We start from the raw sequence: 23787 nt of genomic DNA on the forward strand, positions 1-23787 counted from the left end.
CTCTTTCTAATGTCGGAGTGCCTTTAGTCCAAGAAACATGCATCACACACACACACAGTTAGTCAGAAGTCAGAATTATTAGCCCCCCAAATAAATTATTTAACATTTTTCTCCCCAATTTCTGTTTAACGGAGAGTACAGCACATAATATTAGACTAGATATTCTTCAGGATACTAGTATTCACCTTAAAGTGACAACTTTAAAGACTTAACTAAAGGTTTAAAGGCTTCACTAGGGTAATTAGGGTAAAGTTAGGGTAATTAGGCAAGTCATTGTATAACAGTGGTTTGTTCTGGAGACAATCCAACACTAATATTGCTGAAGGGGGCTAATAATATTGACCTTACAATAGTTTAAAAACATTAAAAACTGCTTTTATTGTAGCTGAAATAAAACCAATAAGACTTTCTCCAGAAGAACAAATATTAGAGGAAATACTGTGAGAAATTCCTGAATCTGTTCAACATCATCTGGGAAATATAGAACAAAGAAAACTAAAAGGTTCAGAGGGTGAATAATTTAGCCCTCGACTATAATAGTAGAATGATCTCAGTCCAGCGCTGATTTGAGTGTTTATGCTGCTTTAATATCTTACACCAGAGGATTTCCGCCCTGATACAAACACAGGGATTAAAGAGTGAAGATCAACACAGCAGGAAAAACTATAAAAACTGGCAGTGAAAACTCAAACCTCCACGTGTTCCTTCTGTTGCATCAGTCCATCAGTATTAGAAAAACATAAAGATGTCAAATACAGGTTAAAACTGCAGTGTGTGTGTGTGTGTGTGTGTGTGTATGTGTGTGTGTGTATGTGTGTGTGTGTGTTGTCAAGAACATAATGAGTTAAGTGCTTTTGGTTAAATGTCTTCATTAAGACATGATCAAAACCAAGACGTACTGTACAGATGAACCGGATGTGTACATTACTGCACTGCTCTGTGTGTAGAACTCAGCATCTTATAATTGCATATAGATTGCATATAGAAGGTCGCTGGTTCGAGTCCCGGCTGGGTCAGTTGGCGTTTCTGTGTTGGCATGGGTTTCCTTCGGGTGCTCCGGTTTCCCCCACAGTCCAAACACATGCGCTATAGGGGAACTGATGAACTAAACTGACCTTAGTGTGTGTGAATGAGTGTGTGTGGGTGTTTCCCAGTACTGGGTTACAGCTGGAAGGGCATCCGCTGTGTAAAACATATGCTGGAATAGTTCATTCCACTGTGGTGACCATTGAAATAGAGACTAAGCACAAGGAAAATGAATGAATATTCAGTAGGTGCAGCTCAGAATAAGACTGTTGTTGAATTCATGTAATAAATGAATATTGTATGTATTGGAAAATATGAATATACATTATATTATATTCTGCTAACACAATGTGATCTAAAATTTAGGTGAAGTTTGAGGGATTTTTGTAAATATGACATTTTTATGAGTGTTTGAGTATAGAAACACCTTTAATACTCTGTTATCTCAGTGTAAAAACAACTTTCCTCACAGAGAAAATCATTCCTGAGGAATATAATACTGGACTATAACAGCATGACTTAAACTCTCATGTCTTTACTTATGTAAAGTCTGTAAATGCATATATTTGTACAGTTTGTTTTTATATTTAATTATTGTATAATATATTTGATTATTGAATAATAAGAAAATGTTTAGAAGATTTGATTACAAAACTATTTGTAAAGTAATATTCCCTCTGTCTTTCACTCACTGGTCACTTTATTAGGTACACCTCACTAGTATCAGGTTGGGCCCCCTTTTGCCTTCAGAACTGCCTAAAATCCTTCATGGCAGAGTTAACAAGCTACTGGAAATATTCCTCAGAGATTTTGCTCCATATTAACATGATAGCATCACGCAGTTGCTGCAGATTTGTCAGCTGCACATCCATGATGCCAATCTCCCGTTCCGCCACATCCCAAAGGTGCTCTATTGGATTGAGCTCTGGTGACTGTGCAGGCCCATTTGAGTACAGTGAACTCATTGTCATGTTCAAGAAACCAGTCTGAGATGATTGGTGCTTTATGACATGGTGCGTTATCCTGCTGGAAGTAGCCATCAGAAGATGGAGACACTGTGCTCATAAAGGGATGGACATGGTCAGAACAATACTCAGGTAGGCTGTGGCGTTGACACGGTGCTCAATTGGTACTGATGGACCCAAAGTGTGCCAAGAAAATCTCCCCCACACCATTACACCACCACCACCAGCCTGAACCGCTGACACAAGGCAGGATGGATCCATGCTTTCATGTTGTTGAGGCCAAATTGTGAGCCGACAATCCGAATGTGTCAGCAGAAATGGAGACTCATCAGACCAGGCAACGTTTCTCCAATCTTCTATTGTCCAGTTTTGGTGAGCCTGTGTGAATTGTAGCCTCAGTTTCCTGTTCTGAGCTGACAGGAGCGGCACCCGGTGTGGTCTTCTGCTGCTGTAGCCCATCCGCCTCAAGGTTGGACGTGTTGTGTGTTCAGAGATGCTCTTCTGCAGACCTCGGTTGTAACGAGTGCTTACTTGAGTTACTGTTGCCTTTCTATCAGCTGGAACCAGTCTGGCCATTCTCCTCTGACCTCTGGCATCAACAAGGCATTTGCGCCCACAGAACTGCCGCTCACCAGCCCGTCTGACACCAACAACCATGCCACGTTCAAAGTCACTTAAATCCCCTTTCTTCCCCATTCTGATGCTCGCTTTGACCTGCAGCAGATCGTCTTGACCATGTCTACATGCCTAAATGCAGTGAGCTGCTGCCATGTGATTGGCTGATTAGACATTTGAGTTGATGAGCAGCTGGACAGGTGTACCTAATAAAGTGGCCGGTGAGTGTATATAACATGAGAGCGCTACTGTAGCTTTGTTAAACGAGTGCCTTTAACTGTATCTGCATTGTAAAGTTTCCATGAGTTCAGACGTGATTATTTCCTGTTATTGAAGTCTCTCCTCATCATTCTTCATAATTAAATCAATCAAATCTGCATATTCTGTCTGGCTGTGAAGAACCAATGAGCAGGAGCAGATTCTAGGAGCAGCTAAACATACAGTGAACCGTGTGTGTGTGTGTGAGAGAGAGAAAGTGTGTATGAGTGTGTGCACAGAGAGAGTATATGTGCACATGTGAGTGAGTGTATGTGTATGTAGGCATGTGCAAAAGAGAGAAAGTGTGTGCTTCCTTGTGTGTGTGTGTGTGTGTGTGTGTGTGTGTGTGTGTGTGTGAGAGCATACTGTATGTGTTTGTTTGTCTATGAATGTGGACGTGGACACTGCAGTAGTGGCGTGGCAGGATTGTGTGTGTGTTCTGAGGTAAAAGGCTCAGGTTGGGGTCAGAGGTCACTCAGAGGTCACTCAGAGGTCAGTCAGAGGTCGTCTCTGCCGTAGTTGATGGGCTGCAGCTGTTTGACCACATATTCAGCGACCTCACGCGTCCCTGCAGCCACAACACGCCTGGACATCAGGTCTAGTGGACCGCCTGAAAAACACACACACACACACACACACCACGATGAGCAGGAACACATATATTTGACATTGATTAACAGATTTATTAATTATATGTTATTATTCATTCAGTAGTAGAAATTTCAGGATATCAGTCTTACCTACACACTCATTCACAGTCCACACACACACACAATCATATAGACACACACAGACAGACAATCAACACCCAATCATATATACACACACTCATGCATACATACACACACACATACAATCAACACACAATCATATAGACACACTCGTATATACACACATTTACACACACACACACACACACATTTTATCTACACACACACACACACACACACACTCATGGATCCACACATGCACTCATACACACACAATCATCCAGACACACAAATATACATGCACACACTCTCACACACACACACACAGTCATCCGCACACACATACATAGAGAAACACACACACACACACACACACACTGAGCTGCCTCATTCTTTTTCATTCGGTTTTAGTTTTATTATTCATTCATTCATTCATTTCCAGCTGAGTCCCTTTGTTCATCAGGGGTCACCACAGCGGAATGAACCGCTAACTATTCCAGCATATGTTTTAACCAGCGGATGCCCTTCCAGCTGCAACCCAGTACTGGGAAACACCCATACACACTCATTCACACACATTCACACATTACGGCAAGTTTAGTTCATCAGTTCCCCTATAGCGCATGTGTTTGGACTGTGGGGGAAACCGGAGCACCCGGAGGAAACCCACGCCAACATGGGGAGAACATGCAAACTCCACACAGAAACACACACTTATCCAGGAACTCGAACCAGCGACCTTCTTGCTGTTTAGATTTTATAAGTATTTTTCTAAAATAAAAGTCTCTAAATGACAGAAAAAATAATAATATACAGAATAAAACACTATAATTTCACTCAAACTATAATCTATAACTCAGAGAAACGGAGAATGTTCAAGTGCTGTCTTTATTTTCCCCCACAGCTGTATACATCTATACTGTATATAACATCTATTACGAAATATCCTGTCTATTATAACCCATTCTGCAGGTGTAACTCTGTAACTTCTCTCTTCACAGCTCTTCTCACATCAGCAGGTAAACACTGAGCTATATTAACACTGTCTACAGTAGAAACATCCTCTATTTACATAATAATATCTGATTATATATGAACTATTATCAACACCTTCAGGTTCGCTGTTCAGAATTAAACAGTAATGAGTCCACTGAGCCACTGTAAAGCCCTTCGTGTTTCAATCTGACATTATGAATCAGAAAACACGTTCAACAGAGAGCACATACTGATGTAATCTGATTCATAATGTGGGTTTATGGAAGGAGAAACTACTATATATAGACAACCACTATATATAGCCACTTTCTAATTCTTTATCGAAAAAAAGCGTTCCTTGAAAGGTGCTGTATGTACGTTTTTGACTCTTTTACATCATAAAAACACCATAATATGTTTGCAGATATTTAGAAACATGCTCAGTGAACATTCTTGTCTATCTGAAAAACCATGCAGAAGTCAGATATTCTGCTTTGAACGTGCGTTACGTGCCGGAATTGTCTTTGTTTTGCTTCTTTAACCCACCCAATGCCAGTTTAGCCAATATATTTCAGCTCCCCGGGTTGCCAGATGGTGGAAAACAGTGCATTTCATTTAATCAGTCAGGAAGGCTCATAAAGTGTGCATCTGTGACCGAAATGTGACCTCTGGTGGACAGTAGCAGACTCTGAAATGAGACGCAGAGTCAGAGTTCCACATGAGGTGGTTATTAATTAGCAAATAACATTAATATTACATTGTAACTCCATGTCCTAACAACACGCTACATGACGAGTGTTGCAGTGATGAGCAATTTGGCTGTTTGCAGCAGACGAAACACGACAGAAATGTAAATACAGCCATTCAGAAGCACAGAATAGTGCACTCACTGCACTTCAGTGAAGTGGTAAGGTTTATAATCTAATGAATACATGTTAAACCTCTTTATCATGATTAAATGTAGATGCTGAATCACTGATATGTGTTGGTTTGCACTGAGTCTCAGTTCTAGAGTTCAGTTTCAGATGGTTTATCTTATTCTCCAGATCTGAGCTGAACTATCTGCTGCTGCTTTCAGTTTATGGCAATAAATGTGATGTAGAATGGCATTCAGACTCACATTATTAGCGTTTAACGCTGAGCACATGAGCTGTACCTGAGCTGACCATTGTCAGTTTTCTGTTGTTCAGCTGTAAGAAATAGAAGCCGTTTCTAATATATATATTTCAGGTGTTGGTTAGAACAAAAACTCCTTTTAATATGGGGAATATTCCCTCTATCGCGTGCCATTGCTTTCAGTAAGAACACGACTCAAATCAACCGTTAGGCTCGACAGTCAGGCACACTGCTGTTGATTTCATCAATCTGGCAACCTGCGCTTGCGTGTGTTTTGAACCAGGAGTGCAATACCTAGTTCAACCACTGGGTGTCAAACTACTGCACCTTTAAACGAATCCATACTAGACATAAAAATATGTAAAAAGATCAGTGTTTGATCAGTGTATTTAGTCTTGAATGAGCATAAACAGTGAGGAAAGTTATCAAAATCTTGTCATTATTGATCTCTGTGCATTCTGTATTAAAGGTGACCTATTCTGCCCGTTTTTACAAGATGTAAAATGCGTTTCTACTGTCTCTGATGAGTCTAACTCTGAAACTGACCCTGTTAGGCTTTGATCCTAATTGGTTGCCATTTTGGTGACTGTCACTTTAAATTTAAATGAGATTGTGCTCTTTTCAAAAGAGGGTGGTGCTACAAATGCATGCGTGTCGGCATAGCGGCAAATTCAAAACAAGACTAAACTACTATGCTAATGAGGGAGAGATGGGCACTAGTGGGCGGGGCTTTCCCCCTCTGATGACACATAATAAGGGAGAATGTCAATCACAGTGTTTATATCAAGTCTGATTATAAATAATACACTTAACTCATGTTTACCATTAGAGGCTGGAGATATAACACAAAAGTGCAACATAAAGAGTAACAGAGGCTGTGATACCTGCTACCACATCTATTTTCAGCTGTCAGACTCCTACATTAAACCATACTATAGTAATTTATAGTAAATACTGTAGTGTTTTATTAACCATACTGACACTGACACCTCCAATACACATACAGATGTTGCACAATCAGCTAAAATGTAGCTAGAATTGGAGTTTATGTATGGCCGATATATATTGCATCACCAAAAATGATTGAGCTCAAGTCCATGTGTTGTGCGATAAGTCCATATATTGATTATTGTGACAGGCCCAGTCCCTAGAAGTTTAATCTGGGAAATGTGTGTGTGTGTGTGTATTCCTGACCTGTAGTGTCCATCACACAGCCTCCAGCCTCTCGGATGATGACGGCGGCTGCTGCGATGTCCCAGCAGTGCAGACCGTACTGATAATACGCCTCCGCCGCCCCGCTGGCGACCTGACAGAGAGAGAGAGTCGAGCTGCCGATGATCCGCACGCTGAGCACAAAACACACACACACACACTATTCAGTTCAAGCGTATTTGTAGAGCACCTGTTTAAGGTTGCCACATAGCATTTAAATCAAATCAAATCAAATCTTTGGTCCATGCGGGATCCAGTAGGTCTTTGCAGTATTTGTGATGATTGGGATGCAGATCAACAGATGACTCATGGAGAAAAAAAATCCACCTTCTGCTACTAGAAATCAAGTTATTATTTGCTGTTACATCTGGGATCAACAAGACTTCTGTCAGGTTGTGTACACTCGCTACATATAAACCCAATCCATGCATATACACCCACATGCATATAAACTCACTGCATGCAAACACACCTGTACACACTTGCATACACATATAAACCTGATCTATGCATATGCACCTATAAACTCTCACACATTAATATAAACTCGATGTGTGCATAAACACCTGTGCAAACATACAAAATAAAATTGACAAACCTATACAATTTAGTTGTGTATATACATTTATGCAGGTGATTTCATATGTGGGTGTGCATGAACTACTCAGTGTAATAGAAAGGCATTTCAGTTTAGCTTCATTGCACAGCTTAGGCAATAGAAGGATTGCTATTAATAGAGGAATTCATTATATTCAACATCTGTGCCAAAACTGTGTCCTTCTGTCTCTCCTTTGTGTGATAAATTCAAAGGCGCAGTCGGGCCCTATGGTCATATATTCTGGTCCTGTCCAGAGGTATCTGAGTTTTGGAAAAGTCTCTTCGGACTTTATTCCCAGGCTTTTGAAATGGACGTTAAACTTGATGTGGAATTAGCACTGTTTGGATGTTCAGACCAGGCTCAAACTTGGCCTAAACATCAACAACTCTCCCTTGTGTTTGGCATGGTGCTGGCCAAGAGAGTGATACTGATGGAGTGGAAATCCACAACACCTCCAAATTTTTTTAAATGGTTAGCTGAAATGGTTTCTGCCGTCAAGCTGGAAAGCTTACGTGTCTCTAGATTTGGCAAACAGATGTTGTATATATATATATATATATATATATAGTTTGATGGTGCTGTATACTTGCTGTATTGTCTGCAAGTGTTTTGGTGCATGTTCTAGTTAGTATCAGGTAATAACACTGAGATAATTTTGTTAACATATATACATGATGTACATATTGGGTGTTATGTTTTAACAAAAAAATTCTATAAATAAAGTTAAAAAAATCAACTCTACATCTTTAATATTCAACATCAACATAGAGCAGGCATGGGCAAACTCGATCCTCGAGGGCCGGTGTCGCTGCAGACTTTTACTCCAACACTAATCAAACACACCTGAACACCCTAATTAGTGTCTTCAAGATCACTAGAAAGCTACAAGCAGGCGTGTTTAATTAGGGTTGGTGCAAAACTATGCAGGGACACCGGCCCTCCAGGATTGAGTTTGCCCATCCCTGACATAGACTATAGAAAATAATATAAAATATCGGTAGTTTTAGACAGCGCAGGTGTTTGTGTCTCACTCATGTGCACTATATTTAGGCAATAATTCCTGATAAGTGGACGTACCCATGAGTCGGTGCGCTCAGTATCTTCTTCATGTTTCCTAGAAATATATCGAGTGTTGCAGAGTCTCTCTTTGCCCCGATCTCTGTGAGGATCAGAGCCTTCGACACGTCTGACGGACACACAAAACATGGCAAAGTATAATAATAATATCTGAGTGGTTGGAGTGAGGGCGGTACGGTGGCTCAGTGGTTAGCCTCACAGCAAGAAGGTCGCTGGTTCGAGTCCCAGCTGGACGCCAACACGGGGAGAACATGCAAACGCCAACTGACCTGTCAAACCAGCAACCCTCTTGCTGTGAGGCCACAGTGCTAACCACTGAGCCACCGAATAGAAACATTCAGTCTTTATATAAATCGTATTTAAATTGTAACTATTATATATATAAAGTTTATTAAAATATGCTGAAATATTCTGACCTTTTTCTTTGGAAACCTGTAGCCGAACGCCGTTGCAAAAGGCTCCGTGTCCTTTCCTGGCCGTATACAACGTCCCGTCGAAACAGTGATAGATCACACCAAACTCCAGCTGACGGCCAGGAAATATTATAAACATTAATATACTATACACAACGTTAAAGAAAGAAGAGGCAATAACACTGAGTGATTGATCAGCTGCACATTACTGTACCTCTTTCCTCACAGCAAACCCGATGCTGACTGCCACCATGGGGAAACTGAAAAACACAGCAGTGGCTGTTCGGGACGCAGATTTCTCTGATCATTTAAAGCAACACTCCGCTTTATCTGGAAATATGTCATTTAACACTCTCCTAGAGTTTAACAGTGGAGTTTTACCATTAATGAATCCATACAGCAGATATCCGCAATAATATCCAGCTGCAGACCCACAGACACACACAATCCATTACACTCGATCTAGGCAAACCATGTATGTTTAGGACGGATGTTAATGTTATTAACGTCTTCTCGGACATCGTCATCAATATATTTGTGTATATATATTGTTAATAAATATTCTACACAATAGACAGGAGTGTTTAATATTTCACAAATATGGCGATGGAGACGGGCGAATGGGGAACACTGTTTCTGACCACCATTCAATATAATAGACTGAACGGTTTTCTATCAGTCATCATAGACCAGGGGTCACCAATCTCGCTCCTGGAGGTCCGATGCCCTGCAGGGTGTAGCTTCAACTTGCCACAACACACCTGCCTGGGTGTTTCAAGTATACCCAGTAAGACCTTGATTAGCTTGTTCAGGTGTGTTTGATTAGAGTTGGAGCTAAAATCTGCAGGACACCGGACCTCCAGGAACAAGTTTGGTGACCCCTGTCATAGATGATCAGTCATTATTAGGGCCAGACAGAATCTGCGGAGAATTTTCTATTTCTGTGGAGAATTTTGTAAGAAATCTGCAGAATGATTTTAGGAGTTTCATAACTAAAAACTTAATTTATGAAATAAATAATAAAACAATTTTAACTTTTATTTAACGTCTACAGAGCAAATTCAATTAGATCCACTTATTTGGTAAACAAAGCAAGTCTCTGATATAATATATCTACTAAAAGACAGAAAATATGACTTTACACTGTATTGTAAATAAATCATATGAACCTTTTAATATTACTATTATTATATCACAATAATAACTAAATAACAAAACTGAATAAATATAAATGTACACACATTTACACAGGTAAATACTTAGACTCTAACAAATGAGCTAAAAATCTACATGCACAGATTCCATGTGGGCCTAGTGATTATTAATCTGACAGAGTCAATATAGCAGATACTCATTTGCTGGTCTTGCTGAAACTTTTCAGAGATATATAAACCATCTAAATTGGACAGGTTTAATTTATATAATGGATTCAATAAAATGGAGGAAATAATAGCAAGTTAATATGTATAGACTGTGATGCATCTTTAGATGTAATACAAATCTTTTTACATGTAATAAATGTATGACACTATATTAATATTTTACTCCAGCGATTAAATAGAATTTATTTGCTTAATTCTCTAATGACTTTTTTATTAATGATTTCCCACATTAAATACTATTGTAATTTATAGTAAGTAATATATTGCAATAAAGTACAGGTAATTTGTGGTAATTATAGTAGCAACAAATATAGAAATACAAACAAATTAACTGTTAATAATTAATAAAAAAAATAAAAAGTATATTTAAAAAATAATATATGTATATATATATATATATATATATATATATATATATATATATATATATATATATATATATATATATATATAAATAAAATACTAAGAGTTGCAACAGTTTAGTAAATATAACGTAGTTTATCAGTTTAAAACTATATTAATTTTAAGCTATTAACTATAATAATTCATTTTAATGTGACATTATTGTTTGTTTTTTATATTTTACTACAAAACAATTTAAGTATGACAACATTACGATCCTGAATTAGTTTATTACATCTAATCCTACAATTAGACGGTCTGTCATGTTTTCTTTGTTGTTATGTGAATAAAGTCATACGTGTTTAAACAGTTATTTTTATTTACATAATTTGAGTTCCAAAACTGCAGAGATGTTAAAATGATCGTTAGGATATAATAATAAAATAACGACTGAAATGGGAAACCCTAAAAAGTGCACAGTCTAATGAATGGCAGTCGTAGCATGGGCGGTGTTGATCGCCATATTTGAGAAATTCAGTAGGTGGCGATAATGCTCCTAAGCAGTTAGTCATCTTCAAACAAGAAAAAACAGAAGACGACTGATCCGTCATTAACCATATATGGCTTGCCTAGATCATGTGTGCTTGATTGTGTGTGCCTGAAACTTGCGCGGGTTTATTAGACTTTATTTATTCATTTGAATCTCTGACTCTGGCTCCTCTTCATCTAACAGACTGCTCATTCTTTGGCGTTTGACTATAGGAGAGCCGTAAAATGAGCACATCTGCAAATAAAGTGGAGCGGTCATTTAAACACATCATATATATATATATATATACTGTATATAGAGAGAGCTCCTCCTCATACCTGTGCACAAAGTTACAGGTGCCATCGATGGGGTCAATGATCCAGGTAGGACTGTCTGTCAGCTCACACTTCACACCAGCGGCTGACGATTCCTCTCCGATAAACCTGACACACACAGACAAGCACACATATGCGTGCACACAAGAACATGCACAGTTGTACACACAGACAAATGCATACACACACAGACATGCATGCACAGACACACACAAACACACACACACACAACCAAAAACTGTCAATATGTGTCACAGTGAACATTACGGTCACACTAACAGCTTTAACAGAAACATTCATCAAGACACACACACACACACGCACGCACACACACGCACGCACGCACACACACACGCACCTGCAGACCCTAACATGGAGAGCTCAACTACAAACACTGACAGAAATCAGGCTGATGGAGCTGCCTTATTACTGCGCTAATCTTACATCATCAGGTGTGTGTGTGCGCGCTCCTGTGTGAGGGGCATTTCTGTGTGTGTGTGTGCACCTGTTCGTAGGGTATTTCTCTCGCAGTGTGTGCATCTGTGTGTGGAGTATTTCTCTAGGAGTGTATGTGTGTGTGTGTGTGTGTGTGTGTGTGTGCGCGCACCTGTGTGTGGGGTATTTCTCTCGGAGTGTGTGTGTGGATCTGTGTGTGGAGTATTTCTCTAGGAGTGTATGTGTGTGTGTGTGTGTGTGTGTGCGCGCACCTGTGTGTGGGGTATTTCTCTAGGAGTGTGTGTGTGTGCATCTGTGTGTGGAGTATTTCTCTAGGAGTGTGTGTGTGTGTGTGTGCGTGTGTGTGTGTGTGTGCACCTGTGTGTGGGGTATTTCTCTCGGAGTGTGTGTGTGTGTGTGTGCGTGTGTGTGTGTGTGTGCACCTGTGTGTGGGGTATTTCTCTCGGAGTGTGGAGATGATCAGCTCCTCCACCTGATGATCTGCTTCTGTCACCAGGTCTGTCGGTGTGCTTTTACTGCTCACACGCTTCTCCTGCTGAACAGCACATGACACCATCTGCACACACACACACACACACACACACACACACACACACACACACACACATCATAATAATCATAAAAGCTGAAATAGCAGAGAACAGTTAGGCCAGACATACTAAAATCATTTACAAATAAAATAAATCAATATATTTAAACATTAAAACAAACCAAAATAAGAGACATAAACATCCCAAAATTATAAACATTTAAATAAACTGAAATTATAAACACAAAAGTTCAAAATATGAATAAAATCTAAGCATATACGAAATTTCATGATACTACCCTGTGGTTTAATAAATCTTAGTTTTCTTAGTGTGACAGTGGGACTGAATTAGATTTTATAAATATTATACAGCGTTTGTAATTGTTCAAATAATAATAATAAAGTTGTATTTTTAAAAGTATTCATAAAAATGGCAAAATAATAATGGTAAAATTGGTGCTAAATGCTATAGTAATAATAACAATAACCATTAAACAGTGAAAATGCATTGCTTTTATTTTACCAATAGAATTTGTAGAAATTGTAATTACATATTTATTAATTCATAATATTAATAATGATAATTATAATATACTTGCACTTTAACAGCCTATTGTGATGCTGAAACAGCGTTATCAGTGCTATTAATAACACTGACAGCATGTCATGTAAAACGTCAATAGTACAGAGCTTATTACCAGTGTTTACACTATTCCCGAAAGTAATATACTCTACAACAGTGCTGTAATACTGTAAACATGCTGATGAAACCGAAAGGAAAGTCAGCGGTCATCATGTTTGTTTATCAGCGGTTTACACTGGAGCCCATCGCGCGGGGTTTCAGCACAACTCTTCCCCGGAATGAAGGCTTGTAATGCGGATTTACCTGTCCGGCTCTCCGAGCGATCTCCACGGCCACATCCACACACTCGCTCCAGTCCGCCATTACGGCTCAACGCAGCATCTTCATCATCATTTCCCGCGGCCGGTCCTTCCGTTCGGCTTCCGTCCCGCTGAACGTGTTAACGGCCTATATAAACACACACACGCACACACAGTTTATCACGCCGAGCGGAGCCGAACACCGGCGACTGACACCGAAAGACTGAGGTAAAGTTGGTTTTATACTCGCACATTCGTTCATTTTTAAACAGTGACGGCTCATTTACATACGAAAATGTACACTGACTGTACCAAACTGTAAACTCTTAATAACCGATCTACGTATATAGATGTACATAGTTAATATACTTCGGTTAAATGTATTTAATTTTTGTTGTTAATTTACTTTTATACTGTTTTATGTAACCGTATTCCCCATATAATCTCTCTCTCTCTCTCTCTCTCTTTATATAGTTTTCCACTTTGGGAATGAGTCTGTAATACTTTAAATACTGTTAATAGGCTTTGTAGGCTACCATTGATATTTGAAATGCTGTCATTGTTATTAATAGCCCTGATAAAGCAACAAATGTTGTTCAACACCACAAAAGGCTGTGTTCCAGTACCAGGACAATGTGAAATATTATCAACATTATCCCAATAAATAAATAAATTAATGATAATAATAATGATAATAAAAGTTAATACAGCGGTTTTAACGTTATTATTGCTATTATTATCATTTTACTTTTGAATATTGGGTCTAATATTAGCATGTAGCCTAAGCACGTCATAAAAACAGCACTATTTAATCGACTGTGTGGGCAATGTTGTACTTTGATAGTCACTGGCTGCTAATATGAAGATAATCGTACTGATCAGGTCTTTGTTTACGATTTTTCCTCTAGAATGACATTAAATAAGAAAACGTAAACCAAATAGATGTGTTAATTAAAATACTTGTATGAGTTCGGCCAGCAGAGGGCGCCACTATACAGGGCATTTCTGCATTGGGCACCGTTAGTTTACTGGCTGTGTAAGAGAAAGAGAGAGAGAGAGAGCTTTGCACAATTACCTTGATATGTCTGAGAAACTCATATAATCCCTTCAGCTGTCAGAACACAGTAAGTGTATTTCGGCACACACACATACGCGCGCACACACACACACACACACACACACACGCACACACGCACACACACACACACACACACACACACACACACACACACACACGCACACACGCACACACGCACACACACACGCACACACACAATAATCTGCTGTTTTACTCCATTCAAGCCCATTTAAAAGACAGAAACCTTTTTTGCACAGGTCTATTTTTTGTAATGGATAATAATAATAAATTAATAAACAAATAATAAACAATAGAGCTTTTGTTGTGACAAAAATACTCTCCTGCGTGTTCTGATTGATGAATTATTCTCATTATGAACTCTGCTAGATGTGTGGCACAAATTTAAAAGCACACCATAAAGTGCAGACTAGGGCTGCGGTCCAATTTTTCATGCCCTTCACTCGATAACTTCCCTCTGACGTACGTCATTGAATACATCACACAAGTGTGCAGTACTCAAGGGTTTAGGGAGTTTCGTTTAAACCCATTCAGATGCTATAGTGCACACTGGTGTGACAATTAGTGACGTACATCAAAGTGAACTAGATGGAGGGAAGTTAGCGAGTGAAGGGCATGAAAAATTGGACTTGAATGCAGCCCGGGTTTAAATGAACCACCCTAAACCCTTGAGCACTTGGCAACTACACTGTTGTGATGTCATAACTGCATTGCATTCTGGGACATAGGTGCTTAAGTAGGAACATATGAAGCAGACTTGCTCCCTCGGTCAATATCACACTTCCCTCGTTCACTTAAAGTGGAACACTTTAAAATGGCATTGGGAATTCCCCTAAGATAACAAAGGAAGGGAAGTTTGCGAGTGTGTGTCTAAAAATGGACTGGAACACAGCCCTATTTAGATGATCCTCCAGTAGTGCACACTTGTGTAACGTAATCAATGACGTACATCCAAGTGAACGAAATATAGGCATGTAAGGAAGTGAAGGGCATAAAAAATTGGACTGCAGCCCGGGTTCAAAATAACCACCCTAAACCCTTGAGCACTTGGGAACTACAATGTTGTGACATCACAATCGCATTGCATTCTGGGACATGCAGGTGCTTGACTGGACATAAAGAAGCTGACTTGCTCCCTTGGTCAATATCACACTTAAAAATGGAGCCAGGGACTCCATCAAGTGAACAAGGGAAGGGACGTTTGTGACTGTGTCTAAATGTGGACTGGAACGCAGCCTTGTATTCATGTATGATGAGGTACTTTCAACTGAAATTGAATACTGAGTAGGGGGCGGGGTTCTATTTTTACACTCCTCTTTAACTCTGCATACTTACAGTTGAAGGGGCGTGGCTAAGCATTCATCCATCCAATGACATCATCAGAGAAGGACTGTCATTTCAGATAAAAGTGCATAATTTGATTAAAGATGACCATTTTCTAAGACATTAATAATAATAATGAAGCTGAGAAATGGCCAATCGAGACAAACGTTTATTTACAGCATCAAGACAGTCACTTGGAAATTGGTCACCATTAAAAATATTCTTTATAGTGACGAATAAATGTTGTTATAACTCAAACATGAGTTAAACTAAACACATAAAGACACGTTTCCTTCATATTTATGTGTGTGTGTGTGTGTGTGTGTTATTGCTGGAGAAGTCTTTACCCAGGATTGACCAATCAGGAACATACAGAATGGCTTCTTAAACATGACACTCATAAAATAAAGTTAGACTTATTTACATTTAAAGGGACAGATCACCCAAAACGGCACATTCTGTCATCATTTACTCGTTTGAGTTTCTGTCTTCTGTTGAACACAGATGAAGATATCCTGAAGAATGCTGGAATAAAAACAGCCACTGACTTCCATAGTGTTATTAGTTTTAACGGCTGCTTTTATTCCAGCGTTGTTCAGGATATATTGTTTTGCATTCACACTGTAAAAAAAAGCATGTTATAAGAGGGTTTGTCAGGTTTCTAGTTAAAATATCTAAACATTAATAAATAAATTGAAAAACATAGTGTCTTGTTTTCAGAAATAAGTAACGAGCAGCAGAATCTGCCAGTGGGATAAGCAAAATAAACTTGTGTTTAGTTTCAAATAGATTTATATATTTCTTACTCCACAGGCAGGAAAATGAGCTTGTTTTGATGTAAAACTCACTAAATATGTGAACCCATTATTTCTAAAAACAAAACCCCATGTTTCTCTTTAAGAAAATGCTTTTTAATCTAAAATCTTTAGATATTTCAACAAGAAATAAGACCGTACGATTGCATTTTCTGCAGTGTGATGAAAAAAAGAAATGCATAACAGTTGAGTGGGAGTAAGTTTTTGGGTGAACTGTCCCTTTAATTCTGATTACATCAAGAAACAAACAAAAAACAACATCAGTTTTGTACAAACAGAGCAAATGCAACCAAACAGAAACAATATCACAAGAAAAAAACAAGTGTGTGACCCTTATCAGAATGGCACCAAAAGAAAACCCCCCCAAAAAAGCAGAACGGTGAGAGCGAGAGAAGCACAGCAAGGCTTAGAGTGACCAAATAAAGCAGCACAAACAGGACAGAAAACAGAGAAATGCACATAAAGCATGGTTTGGCGTATACACTGCTAAATTAAATGCTTCTCTTACCTTTCTAGTCCAAATACTGGATCTAAAAGACTCTACTGTCTTGTTTTCAGAAAAAGTCAAAATGACGTGTGTTTTTCCTTCAAATAAGCAGAATAATCCACAAATGGAGTAAGACAAATGAATGAGATTTCAAAAGTGAAAACGAGATTTTACTTGCACCATTTCCAGATTATTTAGCTTGTTTGAAGGAAAAGAATCACTTAATTTGAACATTTCTTTCTGAAAACAAGACAATAAGTTTTGCTTGTCTAAAATGCTTCTTGATTCATGAGTTTTAGGATATTTGGACTGGAAACAAGACAAGCAATGTGCTATTTTCTTACATTTCTAGTCCAAATATCTGACAATTCTTAAATCAAGCAGCATTTCTTTAGACAAGCAAAAAATGGTGTTGTTTTCAGAAATAATGCATCAAAATTAAGTGAGTTATTTCTTAAAACAAGTAAAATAATGAACTCTTCACCTTTTGAAATGACATTATTTCACTTGCAGTATCCCGTTGGAATATTATATTGCATGTTTTAATGAAAAACTCGCTTCATTTTGACTCATTATTCCTGAAAACATGAGAATATTTTTTGCTTTGTCTGGAAAATGCTTCTTGATTTAAGAATTTTTAGATATTTGGACTGGAAACAAGACAAAAACTGGACTCTTTTCTTACATTTCTAGTCCAAATATAAAAAAAATCTTAAATCAAGCAGCATTTTTAGACAAGAAAAAATAAATGTTGTTGTTTTCAGAAATAATGAGTCAAAAGTAAGTGAGTTATTTCTTAAAACAAGCAAAATAATAAACTCTTCACCTTTGGAAATGACATTATTTCACTTGCAGTACCCGGTTGGAATATTATATTGTATTTTAATATGTTTTAATGAAAAACTCACTTCATTTTGACTCATTATTCCTGAAAACAAGAACATATTTTACACTTGTCTGGAAAATGCTTCTTGATTTTTAAGTTTTTAGATATTTGGACTGGAAACAAGACAAGCAATGTGCTATTTTCTTACATTTCTAGTCCAAATATCCAACAATTCTTAAATCAAGCAGCATTTTCTAGACGTTTTTCAGAAATAATGCATCAAAATTAAGTGAGTTTTTCATGAAAATGAGCAAAATAATGAACTCTTCACCTTTGAAATGACATTATTTCACTTACAGTACTGTTGGAATATTATATTGCATGTTTTATTGAAAAAACTCGCTTCATTTTGACTCAATGTTTTCTGACAACAAGAACATATTTTATACTTGTCTGGAAAATGCTTCTTGATTTATGAGATTTTAGATATTTGGACTGGAAACAAGACAAACAATGTGCTATTTTCTTACATTTCAAGTCAAATATCAAAAAAATCTTAAATTAAGCAGCATTTTCTAGACACACATAAAATATTCTCAAGTTTTCAGAAATAATGAGTCAAAATTGAGTGAGTTTTTCATTAAAACATGCAAAATTATCTGCCAAAGGGGCTAACAAAGTAATCTACTTTCCACTTTTGATATAACATTGCTTCCCTTACCCCGCTGGCAGATTATTTAACATGTTTTAATGAAAAACTCACTCAATTTAGACTCATTATTTCTGAAAACAACACAATATTTTATGCTTGTCCAGAAAATTCTTCTTGATTTTAGAGTTTTTAGATATCTGGACTAGAAACGAGTGAAAATCTCCAGGTAAGAGGAGCGTACAGTGTTGCAGAATGAGCGGATCAGTAGATGAAGTCTCCGGAAAGCTCCTCAAACTTGAAGCGTTTGGAGACGTCCTTCTGCTCCGGGGTCTGCCGGCACTGCCCCAGAGTATAGGCCGCCATCACGATCAGCTCCTCCTCCTCCTCTTCATCAGGGCTGGACGTCCCGGGACTAACGCTGCTCTCAATCAGGTCCTGCTGTTCAGTCTGCAGCCACTGGTGTTTCAGGCAGTCTTCAGCGGTTGCACGATTCCTGAGGAAACACACTCAGCATTATTAACATCTGTAGAATTACAGCTATAATTTCTGTTGTCTATTAAAGGGGAGCTATTATGCAAATATCACCTTTATAAGGAGTTTAAAACATATTATATAACCAGCTTCTAATGGTAAAACGTAATTAATTGTATTATTATAATCAGACTTGATGCAGAAACACTTTGATTGACATTCTCCCTTTGTACGTGTCATCAGAGGGGGAAAGCCCCGCCCACTAGTGCCCATCATCTCTCCATCTCATTAGCATAAACAGCAGCCCTGAGTGAGAAGCAGCCGTCTGTCCATTAGCCATTAGAGTGTTTGAGCTGCTGAAGATAATGTCAGCATAGACTAAGAGGATTCTAGATGTGGAGTTTTAGATGAACAGAGACAGGAGCGACATAGACTGACCCATACTCACCCAACATTCCTGACCCCCTAAGAAAGAAGGAAATAACTCACAACATTGGAGTGTGAGGGGATGGACGTCATTCTTCTGGGATTGGGATGGGATTTCCTCATATATATATATATCATTTATCTATTATAAGTGAGGTTGGTAATCTGCTCTTACTCAGGCTCTTTGATTAGCAGTGATTTAATGAAGCGAACGGCCGATCCGTCCAGATGCTCCAGCTCCTCCTCGCTGTAGCTGATGTTGATTTGAGAAATGTTCAGGAACGTCTCCTGTTTATCGTCCCCCAGAAATGGAGAGATGCCCGTCAGCATCACGTACACCAACACACCGATGCTCCTGCGCACAGAAACATGCACACTTACACAACAACACTAGCTGTGTTTCAATCCACTGATTTTCATGCACGTTTTGGAATATCACATAACAAATGCTTCATGGAAATGCCGAGATCCGTATGCATTTTGATAATGTGCATGAAAAATGAGCACAACTTTTTATGCAATAAGAAAAAATGCACAGAAACTACAATGTAAAGAGATTTAGTCAATAAAGTCTGCATGCTGTGCTTTAGTTTTTGCCAAATCAGGTATAAGTCAGGCATGTGATCAGCCGAGGACCAAAAAAATAAATAAATAATAAAATAATAATAATAATATATATATAACATTTTGTGTGTGTGTTTTAAATAATAATAATAATTAAAAATAATAATAATCATAATATTGTTTATATAAATACTTGTTATTGGCCACACAATTTCTGTTATTTTTTAGTTTTATCAGTTTAAATGTTCAGCAGTTTAATCGTGACCTAAGTAATATTTAATAGGTTTATACTTTGTACCTCAATATCGGGACAGATCCACACACCGCCGCTAGATGGCGCCACTAACTCGGTTAGTTCTCTTGTGTCTTTCCCAGCCTGATCTCACGAGAAAACGTAAGTATTTTACGTTTTGACAGTTTAGTGGCTAATTCGTACAAATTCGTACGAGTTCAGTCGTACGAAATTGTACGATTTTAAAAAGGAGGCGTGGCACCTAACCCCACCCCTAAACCCAACCGTCATTGGAGGATGAGCAAATCGTACGATATTGTACGAATTAGATCGTAAGAATTCATACAAATTAGCCACTAAATCAAAAAGTTACGAATTGCTGTGAGATTGTGTTGGTCTTTCCCTGTAATTTAGTTGACTCTTTATTCCATCGTGATAAATAAACTACTAGTCAGTCAACAATTCAAACTCAAAAATATGAAGTCCAGTTGAATGGAGTAGTGTAATATACTTCAACATTCCACCCTGAAAAAAATAATCATACATCGCTAATAAGATTATCACTTTCCCTTCGGCTTAGTCCTTGTTTTTAATAGCCAAGTTTTAATTAATCGTTAAATATATTTATATAAATTTGTAGTACCATCTAAACTTTTAGATATTAAATTTCAGATGCAGCTGTTTTTATAATATATACAGAGAGCACGTGGACGTGACATGCAAATGTGAGCACAGGACGCACACATTCAAGTAGCCTATGTAGGTGTACAATTACATCTCTAAAAGACGTCTGGAATGAAGCAAGTCGTCTGCATTGATGATAATGGAGACCCCCCCCCCCCCCCCCGCCCTCCTTAAAAAACACTGAACGTCAGATTTAGGCAAATTACAGAGGTCACCCTATTGAGCTCGCATAATGCAGATATCACATCCCTGATAAATGTGTGTTTGAGGGACTTTGCTGCTTTCCGTTGTTGCAGATCTGAAATGTTCTGCTGATTGTGTCTTCACAGTGCTTCAGTATTAGTATTCCCTCCAGAACTGTCTTGAGCATCTGTCTGCACTCCTGTCTCACGCCTCCAAAAGCCACCGCTTTCATTGCATTTCATCTTCTGAGGTGCAACTCACTTATTAGAGAAGAACAAACACCACAGTGGAGAATCCCAACAGATCAAACTACACGTCTCTGATCAATATCTGCTCTAGTTTAGCAGGAAGTGATGATTTTCTACTCTTTTGTTTCTCATTGGACAGAAACGCTGCTTTATTTGCTAATGCGTTATGCAATATTACAGTTGTATGCATAAATCTAACTGGCATCATTGGATAGAAATAGCTAATGACTACAGTCCATAAACACACTCTATCAGAGTCCAGTACAGTCTTCAGGGCTCAAATGTTCCTGCATAATATATCCTGAAGTCAAACATCTTTCAGTAGTGAATAAAGGGTTTGTCTGAAGGAGATCACAGAAGATGCAGCTGATCAGAGAACAGCAGAAATATACTGTGTGATAAAGACCTGTGTCTGTGAGACTCATGGGAAAATAATAATAATACACTCACCACATGTCAGTCGCTGTGCTTATGGGCTCATAATTCAGGACTTCTGGTGCTGTAATGATAAAACAAACCAATTACAGAAAGCCAGTCCAGTGTGTTTGAGTGCTATTGTACTGTATACAGCAGAGGGTTGGTTTTGTTCCATTAATAAAATAAGGCCTAGAAATGAATGCAGAAAGTGCTGAAACAATAATTATTGAGAAAAACACCATACAAATAAACTGTATTGATGAATGATGTGTGCATATGTTTAAATAGCCAAAACAATCACTCCACACAAGGAAAAACTTCAGCCTAAAATCAAAATTCTGTCTTATAAAGCTTAAGTATTGGTCAAAAATGAAGAATATTGCTTATTATTCTCAATATAATAATAATATTCATGAAATATGAAATCACTTTCCCTCAAAAATATGATTTATCTATTAGAAGTACACTGTAAAAATATTTAATAACAAAAAGTGAACATATTTTACTGTTGCTTTAACTTATTTTAATGAGTTAATCTGATTAAACCATTGTTTTAAGTCAGGGGTGTCTTAACTTGGTCCTAGAGGGCCGGTGTCCTGCAGATTTGAGCTCCAACTTGCCTCAACACACCTGCACAGATGTTTCTAAAAAGCCCAGTGAGAGCTTCATTAGCTAGCCCAGGTGGGTCTGATTGGGGCTGGAACTGATTGGGGCAGGACACCGGCCCTCTAGGACTGAGTTGAACTTAATATTCTTAGTTTGATTGACGTAAGTTGAGATGACTATAAAAGTTCATTTGATTCAACTAATAAATTTAAGGCAGCAAACTGTTTTTACAGTGTATATATTTTAAATATATATTATATTTATGTGATTGAAACGTGTCTTTATTACATAACAAATCTCAAATTTAATCTCTGTACCTGAATACAGTTTGACTCCACAGATAACAATAAAGCGCTGTTTATTTGACTTTTTCACTGCTCTATTGTAATTATCTTTGCTTGCAATTTTTATTATTTTTTATACATGATTACAAAATCATCAGAATCAATCTGAATGAATGATTTCTTTCCAAATGGAGCTATTCAAGCCATCTGATGACACTGTTAATATCGCAACATATAACTGCAGGAAAACTATATGTCAGATTTTCAGCCGTAGATATGAAGTGTGTGTCTGCTGCTCACCAACATACTCCGGCGTCCCCATGATCTCTCGCACCTCATGACCGCTGCTCACCAGCCGGGACAACCCGAAATCCACTATCTTAATATCCCCGAGAGGAGACTCACTGGTCAAGAGGATATTCTGAGGCTGAAGCAGAAAAAACCAAACAAACACTCTCAGGAAAACTGCTAAACACTTCAGCTCTGAGAAATCATAATGCATAACCAAACATGTTCAAATAATCAAACAAATAATTATGAAACAACAACACTATTTATATATATATTAGGGGTGCAGCAATACAGAATTCTCATGGTTTAAGGTCACGGTTTAGATTTATTATTATACTATTCGATATACTATTTTATATATGTGTATATATATATGTATATATATATATATGTATATATATATATATATATATATATATATATATATATATATATATATATATAAAATATAGTAAAATAATCTGCTTTCCAGGTTTGTCGTGTATCTCGTCAACGGCACATTTAGAAATTTGTTTTCTGAGAAAAATGGTGATGTGTTCAATAATTATTTTCCCCACTGTATGTATATATTGTATAGTACACTATACGCTGTATAACTCCATAACTCCACGCAATTCATTAATGTTGTCCCAACGCAAAAAAATTAAGTTAAAGTAACAAATTTAAGAGGATCCAACATAAAACAATTAATTTGACCAAAAAAACCCACAATATTTGTTTCAGCTCATTTTAATAAATAGTTTGAACAAATAGCAAAAATTC

General features: G+C 37.8%; 2 protein-coding genes across 3 annotated transcripts in view; both read right to left on the reverse strand.

Moving 5' to 3' along the window:
* Positions 1 to 565: 565 nt before the first annotated feature.
* impa2 (inositol monophosphatase 2) lies at positions 566 to 13589 on the reverse strand. 2 transcript variants are annotated; one of them, XM_056451020.1, is made up of 8 exons: positions 13425 to 13589; positions 12432 to 12565; positions 11557 to 11661; positions 9180 to 9225; positions 8969 to 9077; positions 8553 to 8661; positions 6860 to 7011; positions 566 to 3474 (listed from the first exon to the last, which is right to left on the reverse strand). In XM_056451020.1, the coding sequence occupies exons 1-8, from the start codon at positions 13482 to 13484 to the stop codon at positions 3362 to 3364; spliced, it is 828 nt and encodes a 275-aa protein (XP_056306995.1). In that variant the 5' UTR covers positions 13485 to 13589; the 3' UTR covers positions 566 to 3361. The 2 variants fall into 2 exon arrangements, with proteins under 2 accessions (XP_056306995.1, XP_056306997.1); XM_056451022.1 differs by having other exon boundaries at positions 3386 to 3474; positions 6860 to 6971.
* Positions 13590 to 16414: 2825 nt separating this feature from the next.
* stk17a (serine/threonine kinase 17a) overlaps positions 16415 to 23787 on the reverse strand; it is a 54187-nt gene continuing 46814 nt past the window's right edge. Inside the window, exons 4-7 of the mRNA XM_056450979.1 lie at positions 23035 to 23161; positions 21878 to 21926; positions 19692 to 19871; positions 16415 to 19112 (exon numbers count right to left, since the gene is read on the reverse strand). Of these exons, the coding sequence (XP_056306954.1) occupies positions 18881 to 19112; positions 19692 to 19871; positions 21878 to 21926; positions 23035 to 23161 (588 nt within the window). The 3' untranslated portion in view covers positions 16415 to 18880. The remainder of the gene's footprint in view (positions 19113 to 19691; positions 19872 to 21877; positions 21927 to 23034; positions 23162 to 23787) is intronic.

Source organism: Danio aesculapii, chromosome 24, assembly GCF_903798145.1.
Source record: "Danio aesculapii chromosome 24, fDanAes4.1, whole genome shotgun sequence".
Taxonomy (NCBI): Eukaryota; Metazoa; Chordata; class Actinopteri; order Cypriniformes; family Danionidae; genus Danio; species Danio aesculapii.

Coding starts and splice junctions, on each gene's coding strand:
- impa2 (XM_056451020.1), bottom strand. CDS start 13,484: ATGGCGGACTGGAGCGAGTGTGTGGATGTGGCCGTGGAGATCGCTCGG. Junction 9,078..9,179: donor GGTTTGCTGTGAGGAAAGAG/GTACAGTAATGT, acceptor CCTGGCCGTCAG/CTGGAGTTTGGTGTGATCTA. Junction 8,662..8,968: donor ACAGGTTTCCAAAGAAAAAG/GTCAGAATATTT, acceptor TGTGTCCGTCAG/ACGTGTCGAAGGCTCTGATC.